This window comes from Boleophthalmus pectinirostris, unplaced genomic scaffold (genome assembly GCF_026225935.1).
Source record: "Boleophthalmus pectinirostris isolate CB_2022bp ecotype Guang Dong unplaced genomic scaffold, ASM2622593v1 HiC_scaffold_2, whole genome shotgun sequence".
NCBI lineage: Eukaryota > Metazoa > Chordata > Actinopteri > Gobiiformes > Gobiidae > Boleophthalmus > Boleophthalmus pectinirostris.
The window spans coordinates 44,481,597-44,501,817 of NW_026571152.1; the positions used below are offsets into that span (position 1 = coordinate 44,481,597).

The 20,221-nt window shown below is 41.6% G+C and overlaps 1 protein-coding gene across 1 annotated transcript; it reads left to right on the plus strand.

Annotated features, from left to right (window-relative positions):
- The first annotated feature begins 275 nt into the window (after window positions 1-275).
- LOC110163814 (sodium/potassium/calcium exchanger 1-like) lies at window positions 276-16,150 on the plus strand. Its single transcript, XM_020928824.2, has 9 exons — window positions 276-1,416; window positions 1,592-1,651; window positions 1,771-1,879; window positions 2,993-3,073; window positions 6,860-6,945; window positions 11,337-11,567; window positions 11,640-11,729; window positions 14,338-14,504; window positions 15,814-16,150. The coding sequence occupies exons 1-9, from the start codon at window positions 406-408 to the stop codon at window positions 16,061-16,063; spliced, it is 2,085 nt and encodes a 694-aa protein (XP_020784483.2). The 5' UTR covers window positions 276-405; the 3' UTR covers window positions 16,064-16,150.
- The last annotated feature ends 4,071 nt before the right edge of the window (window positions 16,151-20,221 follow it).

A 20,221-nucleotide genomic window follows, 5' to 3' on the forward strand; every position in this document is an offset into this window, starting at 1 on the left:
TTTTAAAGTGAGAGTAGAACTATGGTTGTAATCCTCTTAGCCTCAGATCGGCTATTAGCCATTGTGCTGATCCAGAGTGAACGCTGCACTGTCCTACATACTGAGACCGACGAGCTCCACGCACAAGAAACATGCAGCGTTTTACCTCAGACACTAAAGGTGAGTCTCTGTGTCATTTATGTGTCATACTCAGGTTATTAACGTGTAATTAACATGTAATTAATAACTAATTGTATGTTTGTATTTATTGTGAGTGTGTTGACAGCTGAAGTGTCATGACTGCAGCGGGTTTGTGGGGTTTTACCTGAGCAGAGCTGCACTTGTCCACCTGCCCGTCTGCCCGTCTGCCCGTCTGCCCACCGGCTGTGTGTGTCTGCTCGTCTGCTGCTGTTGATATCTTCAGAGATGTTGTGCAGTCGTAGGAAGCGTCTTCAGGTCTCTCGTGTCCTCTTCTTGCTCTCGGGGGTGTGTCTCTGTGCCCTGTACCAGCTGACGGTCAGTGCCAGGCTCCAGGCGGGCGTCACTCTGCCCCAGACCGGCCTGGACTTTGGGCAGGGGTCAGCAGAGGGACCAGAGGAGAACCTGACAGAAGACGGTGTTTCACATGAGCCTGGACAGACTCCGAGCACAGCAGAGACAGAGACGTCCACAGAGACATTCACGTCCACACAGACCCCGCCTCCCCCTGCAGCTTCACCTCGTCCCTCTAATAAAACTCTCATCCACTGTGTATATTTGACCCCCCCGCCTCCTCCTGTGACCCCCACCCCGCTCCCCGCTCCTCCTGAAGCTCCGTCCAGCCCGTCTCCTCCAGGGGGCGCTCCTCACGCTCAGGGGGACTACCCGGAGGACCTGTTCAGTATCGAGGAGCGTCGGCGGGGCTGGGTGCTCCTCCACATCCTGGGCATGATGTACATGTTTGTGTCTCTGGCCATCGTCTGTGACGAGTTCTTCGTTCCTGCTCTGGGGGTGATCACAGATAAACTGGCCATCTCAGATGATGTGGCCGGAGCCACGTTCATGGCGGCCGGAGGGTCGGCTCCGGAGCTCTTCACGTCTCTGATCGGCGTCTTCATCGCTCACAGTAACGTGGGCATCGGAACCATCGTGGGCTCGGCCGTGTTCAACATCTTGTTCGTGATCGGGATGTGCGCTCTGTTTTCTCGTGAGATGCTCCACTTGACCTGGTGGCCGCTCTTCAGAGACGTGTCCTTCTACATCCTGGACCTGATCCTCCTCATCCTCTTCTTCCTGGACAACGTGATCCTGTGGTGGGAGAGTCTGATGCTGGTGGGCGGCTACTCTCTGTACGTGGTCTTCATGAAGTACAACGTGCAGATCGAGAGGTTTGTGAAGGGCCTCCTGCACAGACACAAGATGATTGTGAAGGTCATCGCTTTGGAGGAGCCGGAGAAGGTGAAAAACACTTTTGTATTTTGTTCTAATACAAACAGAACGAGGGAACAGGAGGCTCCTGTTCTCTGTGTTCATCTTCAGTTTGATAAAAACATGTTTGATAGAAAATTATTATTTATCAGCAGAGCAGAACTTCTCAAGCTGCAACAGACCAAATATGAAAGTTTTGTTCCAGGTGAACGGTGACGCTGTGGAGCCGGGACCCACGATTCTGGAGGACAAGAACCGCCTGAAGGTAAAGACGCCCACATGATGATGATCAGATGTAAACAGACGAATAATAAAAGGTTATGAAACAAACACAACTTTAACTGGAGCTTTCATTTCAAACGTCTCTTGTCCATGTCTCCTCAGTTGAAGCCGTCTCTTCAGCGTGGGGGGAGCTCTGCGTCTTTACACAACAGCACCATGAGGAACACCATCTTCCAGCTCATGATCCACACACTGGACCCTCTGGGAGACGGTAGGATCCTGTCCCTCTGTGTCCCTCTGTGTCCCTCTGTGTCCCTGTGTGTGACGTCTCAGTGTGTGTGACGTCTCAGTGTGTGACGTCTCAGTGTGTGACGTCTCAGTGTGTGACGTCTCAGTGTGTGACATGAGCCAGAGAGACGCCTCTGTCCTTGTGTCTCAGATTATCATGTGTCCCATTTGAGGCTCTAAGTCCAGATTGATCATAATCAGATCAGAAGCACCTCTGTCTCTGTCTCTGTCTCTCTGTCTCTGTGTCTCACTGAGCGTGTGCAGTTCGTGTTGTACAGAGACGTCACACTGGGGATGTTTTACATGTATGTGCATGATGAAATGTTCAGCAGTTACCATGGTGACACAGTACACACATTAGCACACACAGGCTGATACTGTTTTGGATGGTCGTGTTTAGGAGTTTGATTTTACACTAAAAGTTGAGAGTGACTGAAAAACTGTAAATGTTCTTTAGAGGGACGAGTTTAAGAGCTCAGGTCCTGTCACCGGTTGGAGTTTAAACTCAGGTCTTTATGGTCAGAATGTGTTAAAATAAAACTCAGACTAAAGTCTAACAGAGCATCAGACTTAGACCTTCCACTTCGCTGTTGAACTTAGACCTTAAAATTAAATTTAGATTTAGACTTTACTGATCCACAGGAGTCACACATCACAGTATATTACAATAACACAGAGTAAAAAATATAAAAAAATGTAATAAACTTTTAAATAAGTAGCAACAAAAAAATAGCAAGAGACTGGAGTCAATAAGATGAGTATGTAAAAATAGTAAAAAACAAATATTGTAATATAAATGCAAAATATCACAGTTATACACGAGTCATAAAGAAACAGGCTCATCTGTGACATAAACGTGAGTTATTGTTGTTCGTCTGTGGAGTGTGGGTTGAATATAGTCGTGTAGTGCCTGCAGTGCCTCCAGTTAGAATCACACACACAGAGGATGTTGATGATGTGAGCAGCAAAAGATCCATAATGATCTATGTGATGTTGTCTGTTATATTTATCTAAAAGGTCATGTCTTTACTGATTTAAACCTGTTTCTTTGTGTACGTGTTTGTCGTATTTATTTCTGTATTTCTTGTTTTTGAAGGTAAATTTAAGGATAAAGCAGAAACTCTGAACAGTGTGGCCAGCAAGAAAACAGAAGGAAAAACTCAGGACAAAAGAGACGGTAATTTAAAACAAATACAATTCTGCATTTCAAAGGTAAAAGATCTGAACTCTCCAGAGTGAAACTGAGGAAAAAGAAAAAACATTCAAAGTTTCTGTTTTGTCCAGAATAAAGTAGAATAGTCGAGTTTCATTGTTGACAAAAGCTGGGAAAAGTTGCATGCTGGGAATTATTTTGGTCGGCGGCAAGAAACACTAATTGAACATGAGGGACGGAGCGAGAAAACACGTAAAGGGTATTGATCCCGGTTATTTCTCCACTCTAACGGCAGAGGACCCAAGAACATTTGACCAGAAATTGGTCATAAACATCGACGGACGACAAATCACCCTTTTCAACCCCGACAGAGTCTGGACCAAACCAAATTTCTGGTCAGAATCTCCAACTCCCTGGACAAATATTCACTTGGGCGACATCCACAATGACTTGGTGGAAACTCCTGGGCCATTCACAGCAGAAAAGATGAAAACCTCCAAGAGTCTGGATGTGTTGTTGAACTTGTTGAGTCCACGGTTTGTTAGGATCTTCTACGTTTGCTCTGCGGATGTTTGAAAGTCGTTTAATTCACCGTTAGTGGTTCTTTTCACTCAGAATACGAAAAAGACATTTTCCTTCTTCTGTGCTTCTATTTGTGCGTCTGATAATGCAGCAGGAATTTACCATTATCAGGGAGAAATACACGAGGTTACACACTGTGTTTGACGCTACCGTGTTTCTTGCCTCCGACCAAAATATTTCCCAACAGCAACGCGGACTTTTAATAACAATGACGTCAGCTCAAACTCGCCTGTATTTGGGGCTCTAGTTGCTGAGTCGTGCAAAGGCCTCAGGCTTCATCCATCATAAGAAAAACACGTCCAGTCGTCATGAGTTTGTTTGAAATGAAATAGAAGAGTTTTGTATTTTCTGTTTAGTGCAGATCAGGATCGAGCAGCGACACTGACACAGTTACACAGTTTGACACAAGTGACTTTGCGGCACGGTGGCTGAGTGTTTAGCACTCAAGCCTCACAGCAAGAAGGTTCTGGGTTTGATCCCCGGGTTTTCTGTGTGGAGTTTGTGTTTCTCCTTGTGTCTGGATGAGTTTCCTCCGGTTTCCTCCATCAACACAAAACCTGCTCCAGGTCCATGAACAGTTGTTAGTCAAGGTCAGTTAAATACAATCGATTCAATCATTGTGTCCTTAGGCAAGACACTTCACCCACATTGCCGAGTATGAAAGTGGTGTGTGTGTGTGTGTGTGTGTGTGTGTGTGTGAGTGATTTGAATATTTTGGAATATTTATTTATTCGGACAGTAACACTTAGAACATACATTTAAAAAAACGTAAATACATAGATATAACACAAAAAGTAACTATTTCTATTCTATAATAACAGGCAAAATAAATGTTACGTCAGTCTGCCCCAGGGCAGCTGTGGCTACAATAGTAGTTTACCATCACCTGGTGTTGCGGCCAAATCCTACTAGACCGCTGAGAGTTGCAGGTAAGGAGAAAGTAAGTGACGCGCTCTCTTGTCTCTGGCGTCTGAGTAATCAAATCCAGTCTTAAGATAAAAATAGTCTTTATTGCTTCTTAATTGGCCAAAATTCATTATTATAAAAAGAATCTAAAATCGTACAAAGACGCCAAGCATGGAGGTCAACAAACTGTGTGCTTCACCAGATTGCAACACCTGTGGAGCACAGGAGGGGTCCTCCCTAATGTAGCCTACCACACGGCGCCCTCTACAGGTGACGCACACACAAGACACATGGCTCCAACACCTGGTATAGAGTGAATGAATAATGCTGAACAATGTTCTGTAAAGCGTCTTTGGGGACAGAAAATGTCTGAAAAGCGCGATATAAATAAAGACTTACTTACTTTGCAGTTTAGTGTGAACAGTCTGATAAATACACACAATAATTTCACTTTAAAGATCACTGAAGTATAATTGAATACAGAGGTTTATTTATTGAATGAATTTAGACCCTGTATCAAGGCCTCAACAAAAAGAAGGAGGTCAGAGATTGGATTTGAAAATAAAATATATTTATGAACTAAATCACAAAAAAACACACAAAACAGTTTGTGCCTTTGGCCTTTGCACGAAAACTTATTTTAGTCTCATGATGCAAAGACCGAGAACAGAAGATTTAGGCTCAATTTTCACGATATTTTTTCACAAATTTTGGACCAAACATAAAGTTACAGCATTCGGACTTTGTAAGGCAGAATTTTATGACGGAATCTGCCCTCGCCCATCGGTCTTTACATTTGATCGTTCTTTACATTTTGATCGTTCTTTTACATTTTGATCGTTCTTTTACATTTTGATCGTTCTTACATTTTGATCGTTCTTTACATTTTGATCGTTCTTTACATTTTGATCGTTCTTTTTACATTCTAGCTCGGTCCTTTAATCTTTACATTTTGATCGTTCTTTACATTTTGATCGTTCTTTACATTTTGTTCTTTGTACATTTGATCGTTCTTTACATTTTGATCGTTCTTTACATTTTGATCGTTCTTTACATTTTGGATCGTTCTTTTACATTTTTGAGTTTCATTTGACTTCTTTTACATTTTGATCGTTCTTTACATTTGAGTCAACATTCTAGTCTTTAATCTTTACATTTTGATCGTCTTTTAATTTGATGTTCTTTTACATTCTATGTCTTTAATCTTTCATTTTGATTTGTTCTTTTACATTTTGATCGTTCTTTACATTTTGATCGTTCTTTTACTTTATTTGATCGTTCTTTACATTTGATCGTTCTTTTACATTTTGATTTTTAATTTTATCGTTCTTTACATTTTGATGTTCTTTACATTTTGATGTTTTTATTTGATGTTCTTTTACATTTTGATCGTTCTTTTATCTTTACATTTTTGATGTTTTACATTTATTTGTCTTTACATTTTGATCGCTTTACATTTTGATTTGTTCTTTACATTTTGATCGTTCTTTACATTTTGATTTTGCTTTACTTTGATGTTCTTTACATTTTGAATCTTTACTTTTGTTCTTTTTACATTTGATCGTTCTTTACATTCTAGTCGGTCTTTAATCTTTACATTTTGATCGTTCTTTACATTTTGATCGTTTTTACATTTTGATGTTCTTTTACATTTTGATCGTTCTTTTACATTCGTTCTTTTCTTTACATTTGATCGTTCTTTTACATTTTGATCGTTCTTTTACATTTTGATCGTTCTTTACATTTTGATTTTGATCGTTCTTTTACATTTTGATCGTTCTTTTCATTTTTGTTCTTTTACATTTTGATCGTTCTTTACATTTTGATCGTTCTTTTACATTTTGATCGTTCTTTACATTTTGATCGTTCTTTACATTTTGATCGTTCTTTTACATTTTTGTTCTTTTATCGGTAATCTTTACATTTTGATCGTTCTTTACATTTTGATCGTTCTTTACATTTTGATCGTTCTTTCATTTTGATCGTTCATTTTGATCGTTCTTTACTTTCTGATCGTTCTTTACATTTTGATCGTTCTTTTACATTTTGATCGTTCTTTTACATTCTGATCGTTCTTTACATTTTGATCGTTCTTTTACATTCTGATCGTTCTTTACATTTTGATCGTTCTTTGTATTTTGATCAATCTTTACATTTTGGTTGTTCTTTACATTTTGATCGTTCTTTGTATTTTGATCGTTCTTTGTGTTTTGATCGTTCTTTGTGTTTTGATCGGTCTTTTACATTTTGATCGGTCTTTTATATTCTCTTCGGTCGTTACATTCTGGTCGTTCTTTAAACTCTGTGTGCTTCTTTTCTCAGACGTGGGTCCGAAGCCGGAGCAGAGCAAAGATCCGGACCCTCCTAAAGCTCCAGACTCCGAGAAGAAGGAGACGGAAGACACGAAGGTACTGACCCCACACGGACGGGCCCCGGGGGTTTACAGAAAGAGCAGGAGTCAGTCTTTGGTGCCGTTCTATGTAAGACTCAGACTCACACAGCGCCCTCTGCTGGTACAGCGCCCTCCACTGGTACTGTGGCCAACTGCAGCTGCATCAGGGCTCCCTGCTCCCGTCACACACACAGGATATTTTATCTGGATCAATTCACCGCTGATTCTGGATGAATCTTTTATTATTAGTCTGTCTACTGTCAGGTCGTGTCGTCGCTCGAGGGCAGCTGTCGTGTCGTTGTCAAAGTCTACGTTCAGACTGCAGGGTTTAACGCTCAATTCCGATTTTTTTGTGAAATCCGATGTTTTTTCGAGCTCGTTCACATTTCCAGTTAAATGCGACTTGTATTCGATCCGCTGTGTGAACGTTAAACGGTCCAAAAGTGTCCCACATGTGACACTGGAGACACGACGACGTCAACCGCAGTGAGCGTCTCTGTGTTTACACAAGTTGAACAAACATGGACGCAGCATCGAGCACCTGGAGATTTTAAAGTTCCTCTCGTACCGGAGCCACAACATGAACAACTGACTTGTTTTAAGGAGGAGATTGAGAAGGAGAAGGACCAGGTTTTTGGTGGTGGTGTTTTGTGGTGAGTGGAGATGTGCTTCACTTCAGTCACATGGATCATGAACAGTTTTCTCTACTTCAGTGCAGAATAGTGACGTTTGTGTCTTGTTGATGACGTGTAGGTGGATGAATGTGACCTGACTGTTCACACTCAAGTCACATGTTAAAGATCAGATATGGATCAGTTTCAGGAGCACAGATCCAAGTGTCCTGGTCACATGTGAAAAAATCGGATCTGTGTGGTTCAGACTGACATTAAAAGATCAGATACAGGAACATAGAGACAAAAAATCTGATTTGGGAACTTCAGGTGCAGTGTGAACGTAGCCATAGACTCGTGTTCCTGTGAGGCAGAAGTGACGTGTTGGAGCTACAGACCTTTGTTGTCAGATTAGCTGCAAGATTAAAGCAGTGTTGGGAGTAACATGTTATAAAAGTAACGAATTGCAGTAATGCATTTCTTTTTGCTGTAATGCAGTAATGTGGCGTTACAGGGGGAGAAATAGTAATATTTTACTTGGTACAAAAGTGAGTAACGTGCGTTACAATGTTTTTTTTAACCTGGATTGAAGTGGTGGGTTTTTCTTCATACAAATTCGCTAAAATCACCTCGATATCAGCAGCGGTGAAACGCCGGAGATGCGCCCTCATAGACCTTCACGGGCGAAAGGACCGACACAGAACTCCACGCTGTTTAGACCTGGTTTAGACCTGGGTCAGTTCTGGTTTAGACCTGGTTTACACTCGTCCCTCCCTCTATCGCAGTTCACTTTTCGCGGTCTCGCTGTTTCTCAGATTTTATTTATTTTTTTTTTGTGCAATTTTGCATGCCCTTTTTTTTTACATTGTATGAATGCGTATTGTGTTCCTCCCGCTGCGTCCTGATTGGCTGAGGGACTCCTGTCTCCTGTACAGTACAGAATGTGTTCAGCTGACAAATTTAAATACATGTTCAATCTGTATCAGTGTGATTCTGAAGTGTTGTACGGTTGCAAGTTTTCTCCCCGACGAAACCCACAACGTCGATGAAACGTTCTGCACCGACAAAGGCTCCTGCGCTCACTCCCAAAAAGGCAGAGGAAGATGAAACCATCACACAAGAAGTTGGACTTCTGGACATGTTGAAGGAAGGTAGAAGTTACGCGCTGTAGCAGAGTCTTGCACCGGGTCGGGTACCTGCAAATAGTTGCTGAAATCAGGGCCTGAGCCTGCGCAGCAGAGGGTCTGTAAAGAGCGATCGGGCGACAGCCGCTCTTACCTCCATGAGGTGCGGAGCAGAGCCGCTCCTTTCACCTCCGAGCCCGTCCCCACAGTGAGTCCTGTTTTAGTCCTAGTTCACTTCTGGTTTAGACCTGGTTCAGTCCTGGTTCAGTCCATATACAGTGCAAAAGTAATTTTGGTGAGAGTAACTTAAAGTAATGCAATGGTAATGTAAAGCCTTACATTTTAAATGCAGTAATATTGTAATGTAACAAATGACTTTGAAATGACAGTAATAGGTAATAAATAACACATTACAGTTTCAAAGTAACTTGCCCAACTGTGATTAAAAGTAACTTGATTTTTATTTGTGGATGTGGCTCGTGGGAGCTGCGGCGTCGGAGCAGGAGCCGTCGTCTTGCTCTTTTGTTCTTTTTTGTGATTGAAGTGAGTCGTCCGTCCCACGTCTGATGAATCCCAACGTTAACTTCCTCCCCACGGACTTTGAGCTGAGCTAATGAAATACACAGAACTATTAACACTAGGGGTGTGCAAAAATATCGGAATATCGATATATCGTATCGTTTAATGTGATGATGCAATATCGATATTGTGGGCTGCTGTATCGATATTTCACCAAGAGTATTTTTAGGTGTGTTTACTAAATTATTTTGTTACAGAGCCACAGTTTTGTTGCTTGTGGAGTGAAAGGAAACTCATTTATGCGACACATTTGACATTTTTACTGTTTTGATGATTAAAATGTTTGTGTTTCATATGAACTTTGCACAAGAAGTGATTTAACAAACACTTTTAGTGTCACAGCCACGATTTAGCCTTTATTTTTTATTGAACCGTATCGAATCGATTTGAAATATATCACATCGAATCGAAAGTGCACTGTATCGAGATATGTATCGTATCGTGGCCTGTGTATCGAGGTATGTATCATATCGGCAACGTCTTAATGATACCAGCCCTAGTCTAGAAGTAGGCTGTGACATTGTTAGTGTGGAGTAGGGGTGTGCAAAAATATAAAAATTTGACGCATCGTATCGTTTAATGTTATGATACGGTATCGATATCACGGGCTGCTGTATCGCTTTATCGCCAAGAGTATTTTTTGATATATTTTCACTACCTTATTTTTTATTGAACCATATCAAATGGATTTGACATATATGGTATCGAATTGAAAGTGCACTGCATGGAGGTATGTATCGTATCGGCAACTTCGTAATGATACTCAGCACTAATTAACACACACGTCCTCTCGGCTAAATTATGTGTGAAATAAATGTAGAACTTATTTAAAATAGGACCAGGCGTCTGACGTATCACGAGTAAACCTGTGTGAACTTTTACTCTTCTGGTTCTACTTTATTTAATTTTCTTGACCATCGCCAATCGTCTTGCCAAATGGAGTTTAAAAACACAGTTTATCACATGATGACATCACAAGGTAGAACAGAGTCTTTACAGTTTGAGAGAAAAACTCGTACTAAATGTGCAGGTTTGTGAGTTAAACGTGTGAATGAAACAAAACACAGCTCCAGTTTGTGTTTGTGACGAGGAAACGACGTTAGAACACAGAAGTGTGATATGGACCTTTAAATGAGCCGTGTGTTTAAATCAGTCGTACAAACAGTGTTGGGAAGGTGACTTTTAAAATGTAATCCCCTACAGATTACAGATTACATACCCCAAAATGTAGTTTGTAACGTAATCCATTAAATTACTTGAGTAACGTAATCTGAATACTTTGGATTGTTGGATGTTTTTTAAAACTACATAAATGTAACAACCACATCTTGAAAATTCTTGTTTGTTTTCTTCAAATTGTCTGTTCAGTCTCCATGAACAGACTTTTGTTTTACTGTAGAGAAGAAAAGACGATTAAATATTAACATGAGACATTTTATCTGCTAAAAGAGACAATAAAAAGTCCAGACTTTATTTAAACAGATTAAAAAAACTATTGATCGAGAAATGATTTTTATATGAAATCACTGCTGCTTTAAATTATGTTCACACTACTGTTAGTGTCATACTGTTTAGACCTGGTTTAGTTCTGGTTTTAGTCCTACTTTTAGACATGGTTTAGTCCTGGTTTTAGTCCTGGTTTAGTTCTGGTTTAGTCCAAAATGTGAAAACAGGAAAATCCCTCTGTGTAATCCATTTATTTCAACAAAGTAACTGTAATCCAATTACCACTCACTGAAACAGTAACTGTAACTGAATACAGTTACTCATAATTTGTACTCTGATTACATAACTCCGGTACATGTAATCTGTTACTCCCCAACACTGGGTACAAAAGTCTGTTTTGTTTACAGAGACTTAGTGTCCGTTCTGAAACTACGACACAAAGACGACCTCAGACCTCAGACCTCAGACCTCAGACCTCAGAGCTCAGAGCTCAGACCTCAGAGCTCAGAGCTCAGAGCTCAGAGCTCAGAGCTCAGAGCTCAGAGCTCACACCACAGAGTCCCAGTATCAGTGGAGGTGCCTGTTTGCCCCTCAGCTGTTCGCCCCCTGGAGGCTGATCTGAGCATTGCGCTGTGTCTCTGCTTTAGGACGACGTTCCTGCAGACGGCGGCTCCGAAGACTCTGATGACTCCAGCGACAGTGACGAGAGCGACGACAGTGACGAGAGTGAAGAGAGCGAGGAAGAGGAGGAGGAGGGAGAGGAGGAGGAGCCTCTGTCTTTAGAATGGCCCGACACCAGAAGGAAACAGGTCACGTACCTGCTCCTCCTGCCCATCGTGCTCCCGCTGTGGCTCACGGTGCCCGACGTCCGGAACCAGGTCAAAGAATCACAGAGGAAGAGTTTCATCAGAGTTAACGTTCTAATAATAATAACATCTTTTATTCTGCAGAAATCCAGAAAGTTCTTTGTGATGACGTTCCTCGGGTCCATCATTTGGATTGCCATTTTCTCCTACCTCATGGTGTGGTGGGCCCATCAGGTAAAACACAAGTACTGTGGTTTCTACAGAGTATAAGTTCCACTTTTGGAGGGAACCAACATTTCATGTATAAGGTGAAGTTGTAGTAAAAACAACAGAAGAGAGAAGAACAAACGTTAACGTCACATATTTGACTTCAGTTCTTCAGATAAACTATAAACAACAGAACAGAACAAGTTTAACAAACTCTTCATCTCACTCCAAATCACTAAATCACTTCAGTTCTTCATCCTCGTGTCACTTCTGAACAACTCGACCTCGACCTCCGGAGGGAAACAGAGCGACGCAAACTCTTCTGTGTCGCTGTTATGGAAGATAATTTGTTTCATCAGATTTTGAATTTTAAATGCTGTTGAATTTCTCATTTTGAATTTTTAAACTCTGAAAAAACATGTTTGAATTATTTTTATTATTTGCTGAAATTTTAAGTGTACATTTTCAAAGTGCATAAAATTCTGTATAAAAAAAAAATCACCTTTTAAATATTCAGCACAAATATTTTCAAATTCTCAAATTCAACAGTCAGAATTCAGAGTGTAAAGATCCAAGATGCCAAGGCGGAAGCAATCGATCCAAAGTGATCCGATCTAACTTAGTAACCAACAGGAAACAAACAGGAGGTGCAGTGAAGTGATCTGATTGGTCAGAATCAATCTCATCGTAACCGCATCTCATTGATTTGTGAAGTGTAAACCCCGCCCACAGATGAGAACAGCCAATAGGAAGCAGCCTCTGTCCTCCTCGCTCATATGATCGATTGCTTCTGCCTCGGCATCTTGGATTTTTGCTGTGTAATTTTTCACTGCAAATTTTACATTCTGAATTTCGACTGTTGAATTTGAGGGCTTGAAAATATCTGTGGTGAATTTTTTTATTTTGAATTTAAAACATAGTACACGCAAGTAAACTTCAAATTTCAGCAACTAAAATTCAGAATAAAAATAATTCAAACATCTTTTTTCAGAGTTAAAAAATTCAAAGTGAGAAATTTGGTGGTATTTAAAATTCAAAATCTGATGGAACAAATGATCTTCCATACGCTGTCGTCAGACTCAGCATCAGTTCCAGTTAGAATTATTGGGTCTTTCTGAATCCTGACAGGATGGTTTCGGTGTCGCTGAAGTCCAGACTTTGTCCATCCGTCCAGTGACTTCAGGAAAGTTTCATGGTGCTTCCTCCCGAATTTGTGTGTCATTTGTTCATTCATTTTTCAAAATAAAACCAAAAATACTATTTTCTTCATTATTTGTCTCCAAAACCAAAATTAAAAAACGGATAATGGATAATGATTCTGGGACTAGACCAGGACTGGTCTCGGCCTCAGTTCTGGTCTAGTCCCAGTCTCAATCTCAGTCCCAGTCTGGTCCTGGTCTGGTCCCAGTCTGGTCCTGGTCTCAGTCCTGATCACCCGACAGTCTCTGCAGGTGCACCTCGGAGCCCGTCCCAACACTTAGTCCTGGTTCAGTCCGTTATGTTTTTTTTTCCATTTTTCATTTAAACACAAAATCAAAAAACTGAAAAAACAAATCTTTATCTGTATTTTTATTTTGGTTTTGGAGAGAAATAATGAAGACAGTTGTTGTTTTTTCATTTTCTTATTTTTGGTTTTATTTTGAAAAAACAAATGAACAAATGACACACAGATTCTCCTGGTGTCACAAGTTTCTCTCTCGCTCCAAACTTTCTTTCTGCTGCTCCATTTCCGTTTTCGGCTGCAGATTTCATGACTTGCAGTTTGTAATCTGCAGAATCTGATTTTGTTTTTTGTGTTCATTTGTGTTCAGTCGTCTCATTCTTTGTCTTTATAAGTTTAAAGTTTAAATGTTAAATAGTTGAGTGGTGCAGAAGTAACGGTGCGATCGACTGACATGATACAGACAGGACAGAGGCTCTTTCTGCAGGAGACATGCGCAGTAGAGTGAAGTGACAGTGGTGCAGGAGGAACAGGAGCAGATCCTCACACACAAGACTAGAACCTCTCCACACTTCACCAAAAACATTTAATATAGAATCACACCGAGAATAAGTCACAGGAAACACACAAACCACCAACAAAAGTCACATTTAGAGTCTGAAAAATATGATACTAGTACTAGAATCATCACTGTAGTAACTTTATGACATTGTAATTCCGGGGTAATGCAGTTTATCTAATCAGACGTCACAGGCTCCAGACTCGTGTGTCACTCTCAACTTCAAAAGTTGAAAAGAACAAAAAGAGAAAAGCACAGACGTCTTCTGTGTCCACAAACGGCTCTTCCCTCTGCACGATTTCACAAACTAAACTGTCCACACTGACACTAAAACAGACTAAAGTGTGGCTGTTGGCGTCACCGTGTTTATTTTGGTTCTTTTGGGCTCTTCGGTTTTCCCCCTCGCCCAAACCTCAATCCAACATGGGTCCTGATGAGTTTGTGACATCAGAGCGTCGACTGTGTGAGGTTAAATCCCCAGGTTCAGATCCTCAGTGTGATGATAATAACGACACAAGCTGCTGAACCTCTGAGTTTATGGAACCTCCTCACAGAGTTTTCCCATTTTTTTTTTTCTCTTTGTGTTTGATTTATTTTGAGTAAAAGGTCGTCTCTTCGTTCTCTGTGGTCTGCAGGTGGGTGAGACGATCGGAATCTCAGAGGAGATCATGGGGCTCACCATCCTGGCAGCGGGCACCTCCATCCCCGACCTCATCACCAGCGTCATCGTGGCGAGGAAAGGTCTGGGCGACATGGCCGTGTCCAGCTCTGTGGGCAGCAACATCTTCGACATCACCGTGGGGTCAGTGGGCGACCAGAACTTTACTGAGATTAAAACAAACTGTGATTCTCATGGAAACACAAGACCAACCAACAATAACATAACGTACAATCAGATCAAATCATTTAAAATCAGAGACAAACTGAAAAACTGTTGAGTAATGTTCATGTCAGTGACTGTAATTGTAACGGTCAAGTGTTAACGGAGGAAACAGGGTCAGATTTTTGACATTCAAATGTCTCTTATTCAGAAACTAGAGGAACTATTGAAATAAGTAAAGTATCAGAATGTAGGAAAGAGTTACACTCCAACAGGGTCAAGTTAAACCTGTGAGATTCTTTCAAGTTGTTGACAAAAATTTAAAAAACTCATGTCAGTAACGGAGGGAATGAAATATGCAGCACTTTTTGGTCAATAAATCCAAACAGTGATAACTCTTGGTTCTCACTTCCATATCCTTAACAAACTGGTTTGAATATTTGCTTCATATAGTTTTCTACCATATGGTACAAGATTAGGTTGAAAAACCTCTGACTTTTTGACTCATGAGATTTTTTATTAAGAAAGTTCATGGTAACGGAGGGAAAAGTAACGGAGGGAAAATTGTACAAACAAGTAGAAGGTGCAGGATTTTACATCATTTGTGGCTTTTTTCTTCTGAATACTTTAATATTACTTCAAAATGAAAGAAACTATTTCTATAAAATATGTCAGTCCTTCCAAGAACATTTTTATCATTTTAAATACTTTTTTTTTTTAAAATCCTGTCCCTTCATCAACAGTTCAAAGATGGAATAACACAAGATATGATGAAATACAAACATTTATTTACATGATTTTTGGGTCTTTGAAATTTGGGAAATAATTTTTGTTCCATGTTTCATTCATGGTCTGTTTAAAACAGATGGAACTTTAGAACCAAAAATGGAACAGAAAAAAGGTGAACAGTTTGATAAACTCGAGTACATATGTATCTGTTCAATACACTTTTATATCAGATGAATTCAACTTGAACTTTTGGCCTTGTTGTTTACTTCTGCTTGACCAGGAACAGTTGTAGGTTTGACACACTTGTCCCCGAGGCACAAATCACCTGTTTTAGTTCCAACTACGTCAGCTCCTCCTGGTCAGTTTGGGTTTGATTGTGTTGAATTAAAGTTCAGATTGTAGCAAAGCCTCAGACAGCTCAGTGCCTGGAGTTAGCGCACACGGGGAGTGCAGGTGTTCAGATGTTCAGATGTTCAGATGTTCAGATGTTCAGATGTTCAGATGTTCAGACGTGTGAGGAGCTGCTTGGATCGTCTCTAAACTCGTTTCTCTGTGTTTTCAGGCTCCCGGTGCCGTGGCTCTTGTACTCGTCCTCTCACGGCTTCGCCCCAGTGGCCGTCAGCAGTAACGGACTCTTCTGCGCCATCGTGCTCCTCTTCCTCATGCTGCTCTTCGTCATCGTCTCCATCGCCTGCTGCAAGTGGAAGATGAACAAATTCCTGGGCTTCACCATGTTTCTGCTCTACTTCATCTTCCTGGTGCTCAGCGTCATGCTGGAGGACCGACTCATCATCTGCCCCGTGTCCATCTGAGACCCCGAGACCCCGAGGCCCAGAGACCCCGAGGACCTGACCACTATCTGAGGCCCCGAGCAATCAGGAGAGAGGACCAACTCATCATCTGCCCCGTGTCCATCTGAGAAGCTGAGGACCTGAGGATCTGACCACGGTCTGAGGCCCTGAGACCCCAAGACCCCGAGACCAGATAAGGACCCGACACCAATCTGAGGCCCTGAGCAATCAGGAGATAGGCCCACCTCATCATCTGCCCCATGTCCATCTGAGGCTCCGGGACCCTGAGGCCCTGAGATACCGAGACCCGGACCTCGGTCTGAGGCCCTGAGCAATCAGGAGAGAGGACCACCTCATCATCTGCCCCGTGTCCTTCTGAGGCTCTGAGCATCATCAACTGGGTTTTTAAAGGGACAGTCCAGAATTTTGTACACAGGACGTCATTTCCTCGTGGTTCAGAGTGTTGGAGACGTGTGGAGACACTTTTTTGAAATCTTCCGTCCAGTCGTTGTATTTGCAGAGGTCACTGGTGTTAGACTGGTGCATGTCAATGGTCATAGTTTATCCTGCCACTAAAAACAGACTCACCCACTCCACAAAACACCTGAAACAAATCTGTTATTACACCAGACTGTCCCTGTGAACGTCTGTGTCCAGAGAATAATGTTTGAAGTAAAACCAAACTTGCATTTGAAGGATTTCTGTGTGAGCAGCAGCAGTGAGTTGTTCTTCCTGATAAAAACTCCGCAGCGGTGGACTGATATATGAGAAAATAGTCCCTCAACGTGTGACGATTCACATGATGCAAGGTTAGTTTTATTTCAGACATTATTCACACAGACGTTCACATGGACAGTCTGGTGTAATAACAGATTTGTTTCAGGTGTTTTGTGAAGCGGGTAAAACTGTTTTTAGTGACACCAGTGACTCTGAAAATACAAGGACTGGATGGAATATTTCATAAAGTGTCTCCACACGTCTCCAACGCTCTGGACCACGAGGAAATGAGGCCCTATATACAAAATTCTGAACTGTCCTTTTAAGGTCAAAATCTTGTTTTTAATTCTGATTAAACCTTATTTTTATTTGCTCTTCTCATAAAACGGCCGCAGCTTTTGCCTCAGCGACATGTTGTCTCCATAGATCTGTACGTCCATGTTCTATCTGAGCCTCGTATAATCCAGGACTGGGCCTGACCGCTCACTACAGACACAGAGTTACCAACCACTGATGCCCACAGCCCCGCGCCGCCTCATAGAGATCGACTTTGTGCCCACGTCCTTTTAGTTCCAGCAGCAGCAGCCAAACAAACAGAAGTTGTTGATGGTTTTGGGCATCAGATTTGTCTTGATTTTGAGGCTTTGACGATGCTGAGGTCCTCACAAAACACTTCAAATCAGGAACAAATCATTTTTATGTTTTCCTGCACAATGTAAAGAGATTCTTTTAGAAGTTAAACACACAGATGGTTGTTGATGATCGTCTGAGCAGGTACACGTGTTCAAGACTTTACTGTGTGTTTTATAAATGTACATTTTTACAGACGTGGAAACACTTGATAAAAACTGCACTTTTAATCATCTTAAAAAAGAATCAACAAAGACTTAATTATGTAAGAACTCTTCATCTCAGTAACTAATATTAACACTCGAACTTTAAAGTCACTGAAGAACACGGAGTCTGAATACTTATGATTTAGTCTTTGTTTTTTCTTTATTCAAGTGATTAAAAGAGACAGTTTTATATAAAACTCTTCAATCTGTGTCGTTCGTTCATTCGTTTTTCAATATAAAACCAAAAAGAAAAAACAACATTCATTATTTGTCTCCAAAACCAAAATGAAAAAACAGAAAATGATTTGTTTTTTCAAGTTTTCTTTGGACTTTTGCGCTGTATACCGACTGAACCAGGACTGATCCAGGTCCGGGACCAGACCGAGACTGAGACCAGGCCAGGACCAAACCAGGACCAGAGCGGGACTGAGAGCGGGACCAGACCGGGACCAGACCGGGACCGGAGTGACTCCGAGCCCACAGCAGGCCCGGATCTTGAAGCTGAGGCTCAGACCCTGCGGAGGCTCAGAGTCAAAGCTCGGAGTCCACACTGGTCCTGGTCTGGTCCGCTCTGGTCCCAGTCTGGTCCTGGACCTGGATCAGTCCTGGTTCAATCCGTATTCGGTGACATCACAGTCACTGAAGTCATGTAAACGGGAAACGGTCGTTATCCGTTTTTTCCATTTTTCATTTAAACATAAAATCGAAAACTGAAAAAACGAATAATTTTCTGTTTTTTTCATTTTGGTTTTGGAGACAAATAATGAAGAAAACTAGTAGTTTTTGATTTTATATTGAAAAACAAAAAAACAAATGACACAGATTCTCTTCTGTCTGTTCATGTTCACAAATCTGAAACCTCGTAGAACGTGAGAATAAACGTCAAACAGGAGGAAATGGGTTTTATCTTTAATGAAAAACTCTTACAAATAATTCTTGGTGTTACAAGTGATAAATAATACTGCCAGTACAACAGATACTGTAAACATAGAGACATGGTGTTAGTCACAGAGTGGTCCACGCTCACTGAAGCCTCCAGCGTCTCCAGCGTCTCCAGCGTCAAGTCCAAAGTATCTCCAGTTACACACAAACCTGAATCAGAACAAGACCGCACACACCAGCACCAACACCAGGGTCCGAGTCCGGCCGGAGCGCGGGGGCCCGTCACATTTTCAGTGCAAAATACATGAAATATTGAATAAGAGGCTAAATGTTGCGTCGAAGTGCTGAGTGAAAAAACAAGTGCACAGACACAGAGACAGATGCAGACGTCCAGACTCCGAGGGGGAGACTCTGTACACACCTCGACAGCTTTAATAAAACATTTCTTTATCAAAATAGTGTCTCCTTTATTTAAAACCTTAAATACAGTTGGGGTTCTGTTGATTGTACGACGTCGTCAAAGGAAAATCTCCTCGTGGTCCCTTCGCGCGGCCAGTGTCACGTCGATTCCAACTCTCCGACTTACACATATTGCTTTCAGATGGAACAACTCAGTCAAAACATGAGAGTTTTTGAGGTTAAAGGGCCCAGATTATGATATTTTCTCATCTGTGTTCTAACCGTTCATCAAAAACAGACCCGGAGCCGTGGTTTGTTTCACTCGCACACGTTTTAACGCACAAAACCTGCACATTTCATCTTCCAGTTTCCAGTTAAAAGGAGCTGTTACAAGTAAACGGCTCCGGGTCTGGTTTTTGAGGAGGGAAAAGCGTTAAGACTTAAAGCGTCACAGGGTCGGTTTTGTGTGATACAGAAGCTTTAAAAACAGTTTGAGGCGTAAAAAGGATTCCTCTGTTTTCATATTTTCTACAGTCTGTGCTGCAGCTGCCTAAAGTCACTTCATCACGGGTCCAAACAAACAGAAAAAGTTAAAGCCCCATTCACACACACAGAGACACACACACATCACACACACAGAGACACACACACACACAATCACACAATCACACACACAGGTCCCAGAGAAATGCCGGCTGTTGTTCCCTTCACCGTATTTTTAAAGATTCACATTAGTAACGAGATGTAAACGCACAAACGTCGCATTTAAAAGCCTTCATTTGTACGAACGTTTGAATTTATTTGTATTTTAACGTAAGAGTTAAAGGGACAGTTCAGGTTTTTTGACGTGAATCTGTGTGTCGTCCCCGTCAGCAGCGTCACATCCACACTGACTTCACCTCCGACAGCGTCCGGTGAGTCCAGATCCTGGCCGGTTTTGGTGCTGAGGAAAGTAGTTCGGCAAGTTGTTCTGGGGACAGAATAATAAAGAGTTTTTCTTCTCAAAACAACATGTGTTCAAAAGAGTGACACATTTGCACCACAAAACCTCCGTCCTCTAAAAAGTCACACCTCATAATCACTATTTTCTCTCTGTACGTATCACTGCGCCGCCGCCAGGTGACAGCCGCAGTGTTTTCTTGTTCAGACCGGTGACGCTGCGACGCGAGAGGGTTAATGTCAGAGGTATATAAGCTTGTATAAGATACATAACTGAAAAAATGGTGCAAATTTGCAATTTTCCAGGCTGTAACAACAAAAATCTGTCTGAATCTCCGCACAAATTTCACCGTTTTCCTGTAAGGACGAATATTCGGGTTCAAAAAGATCTCCCATTGACTCTGTG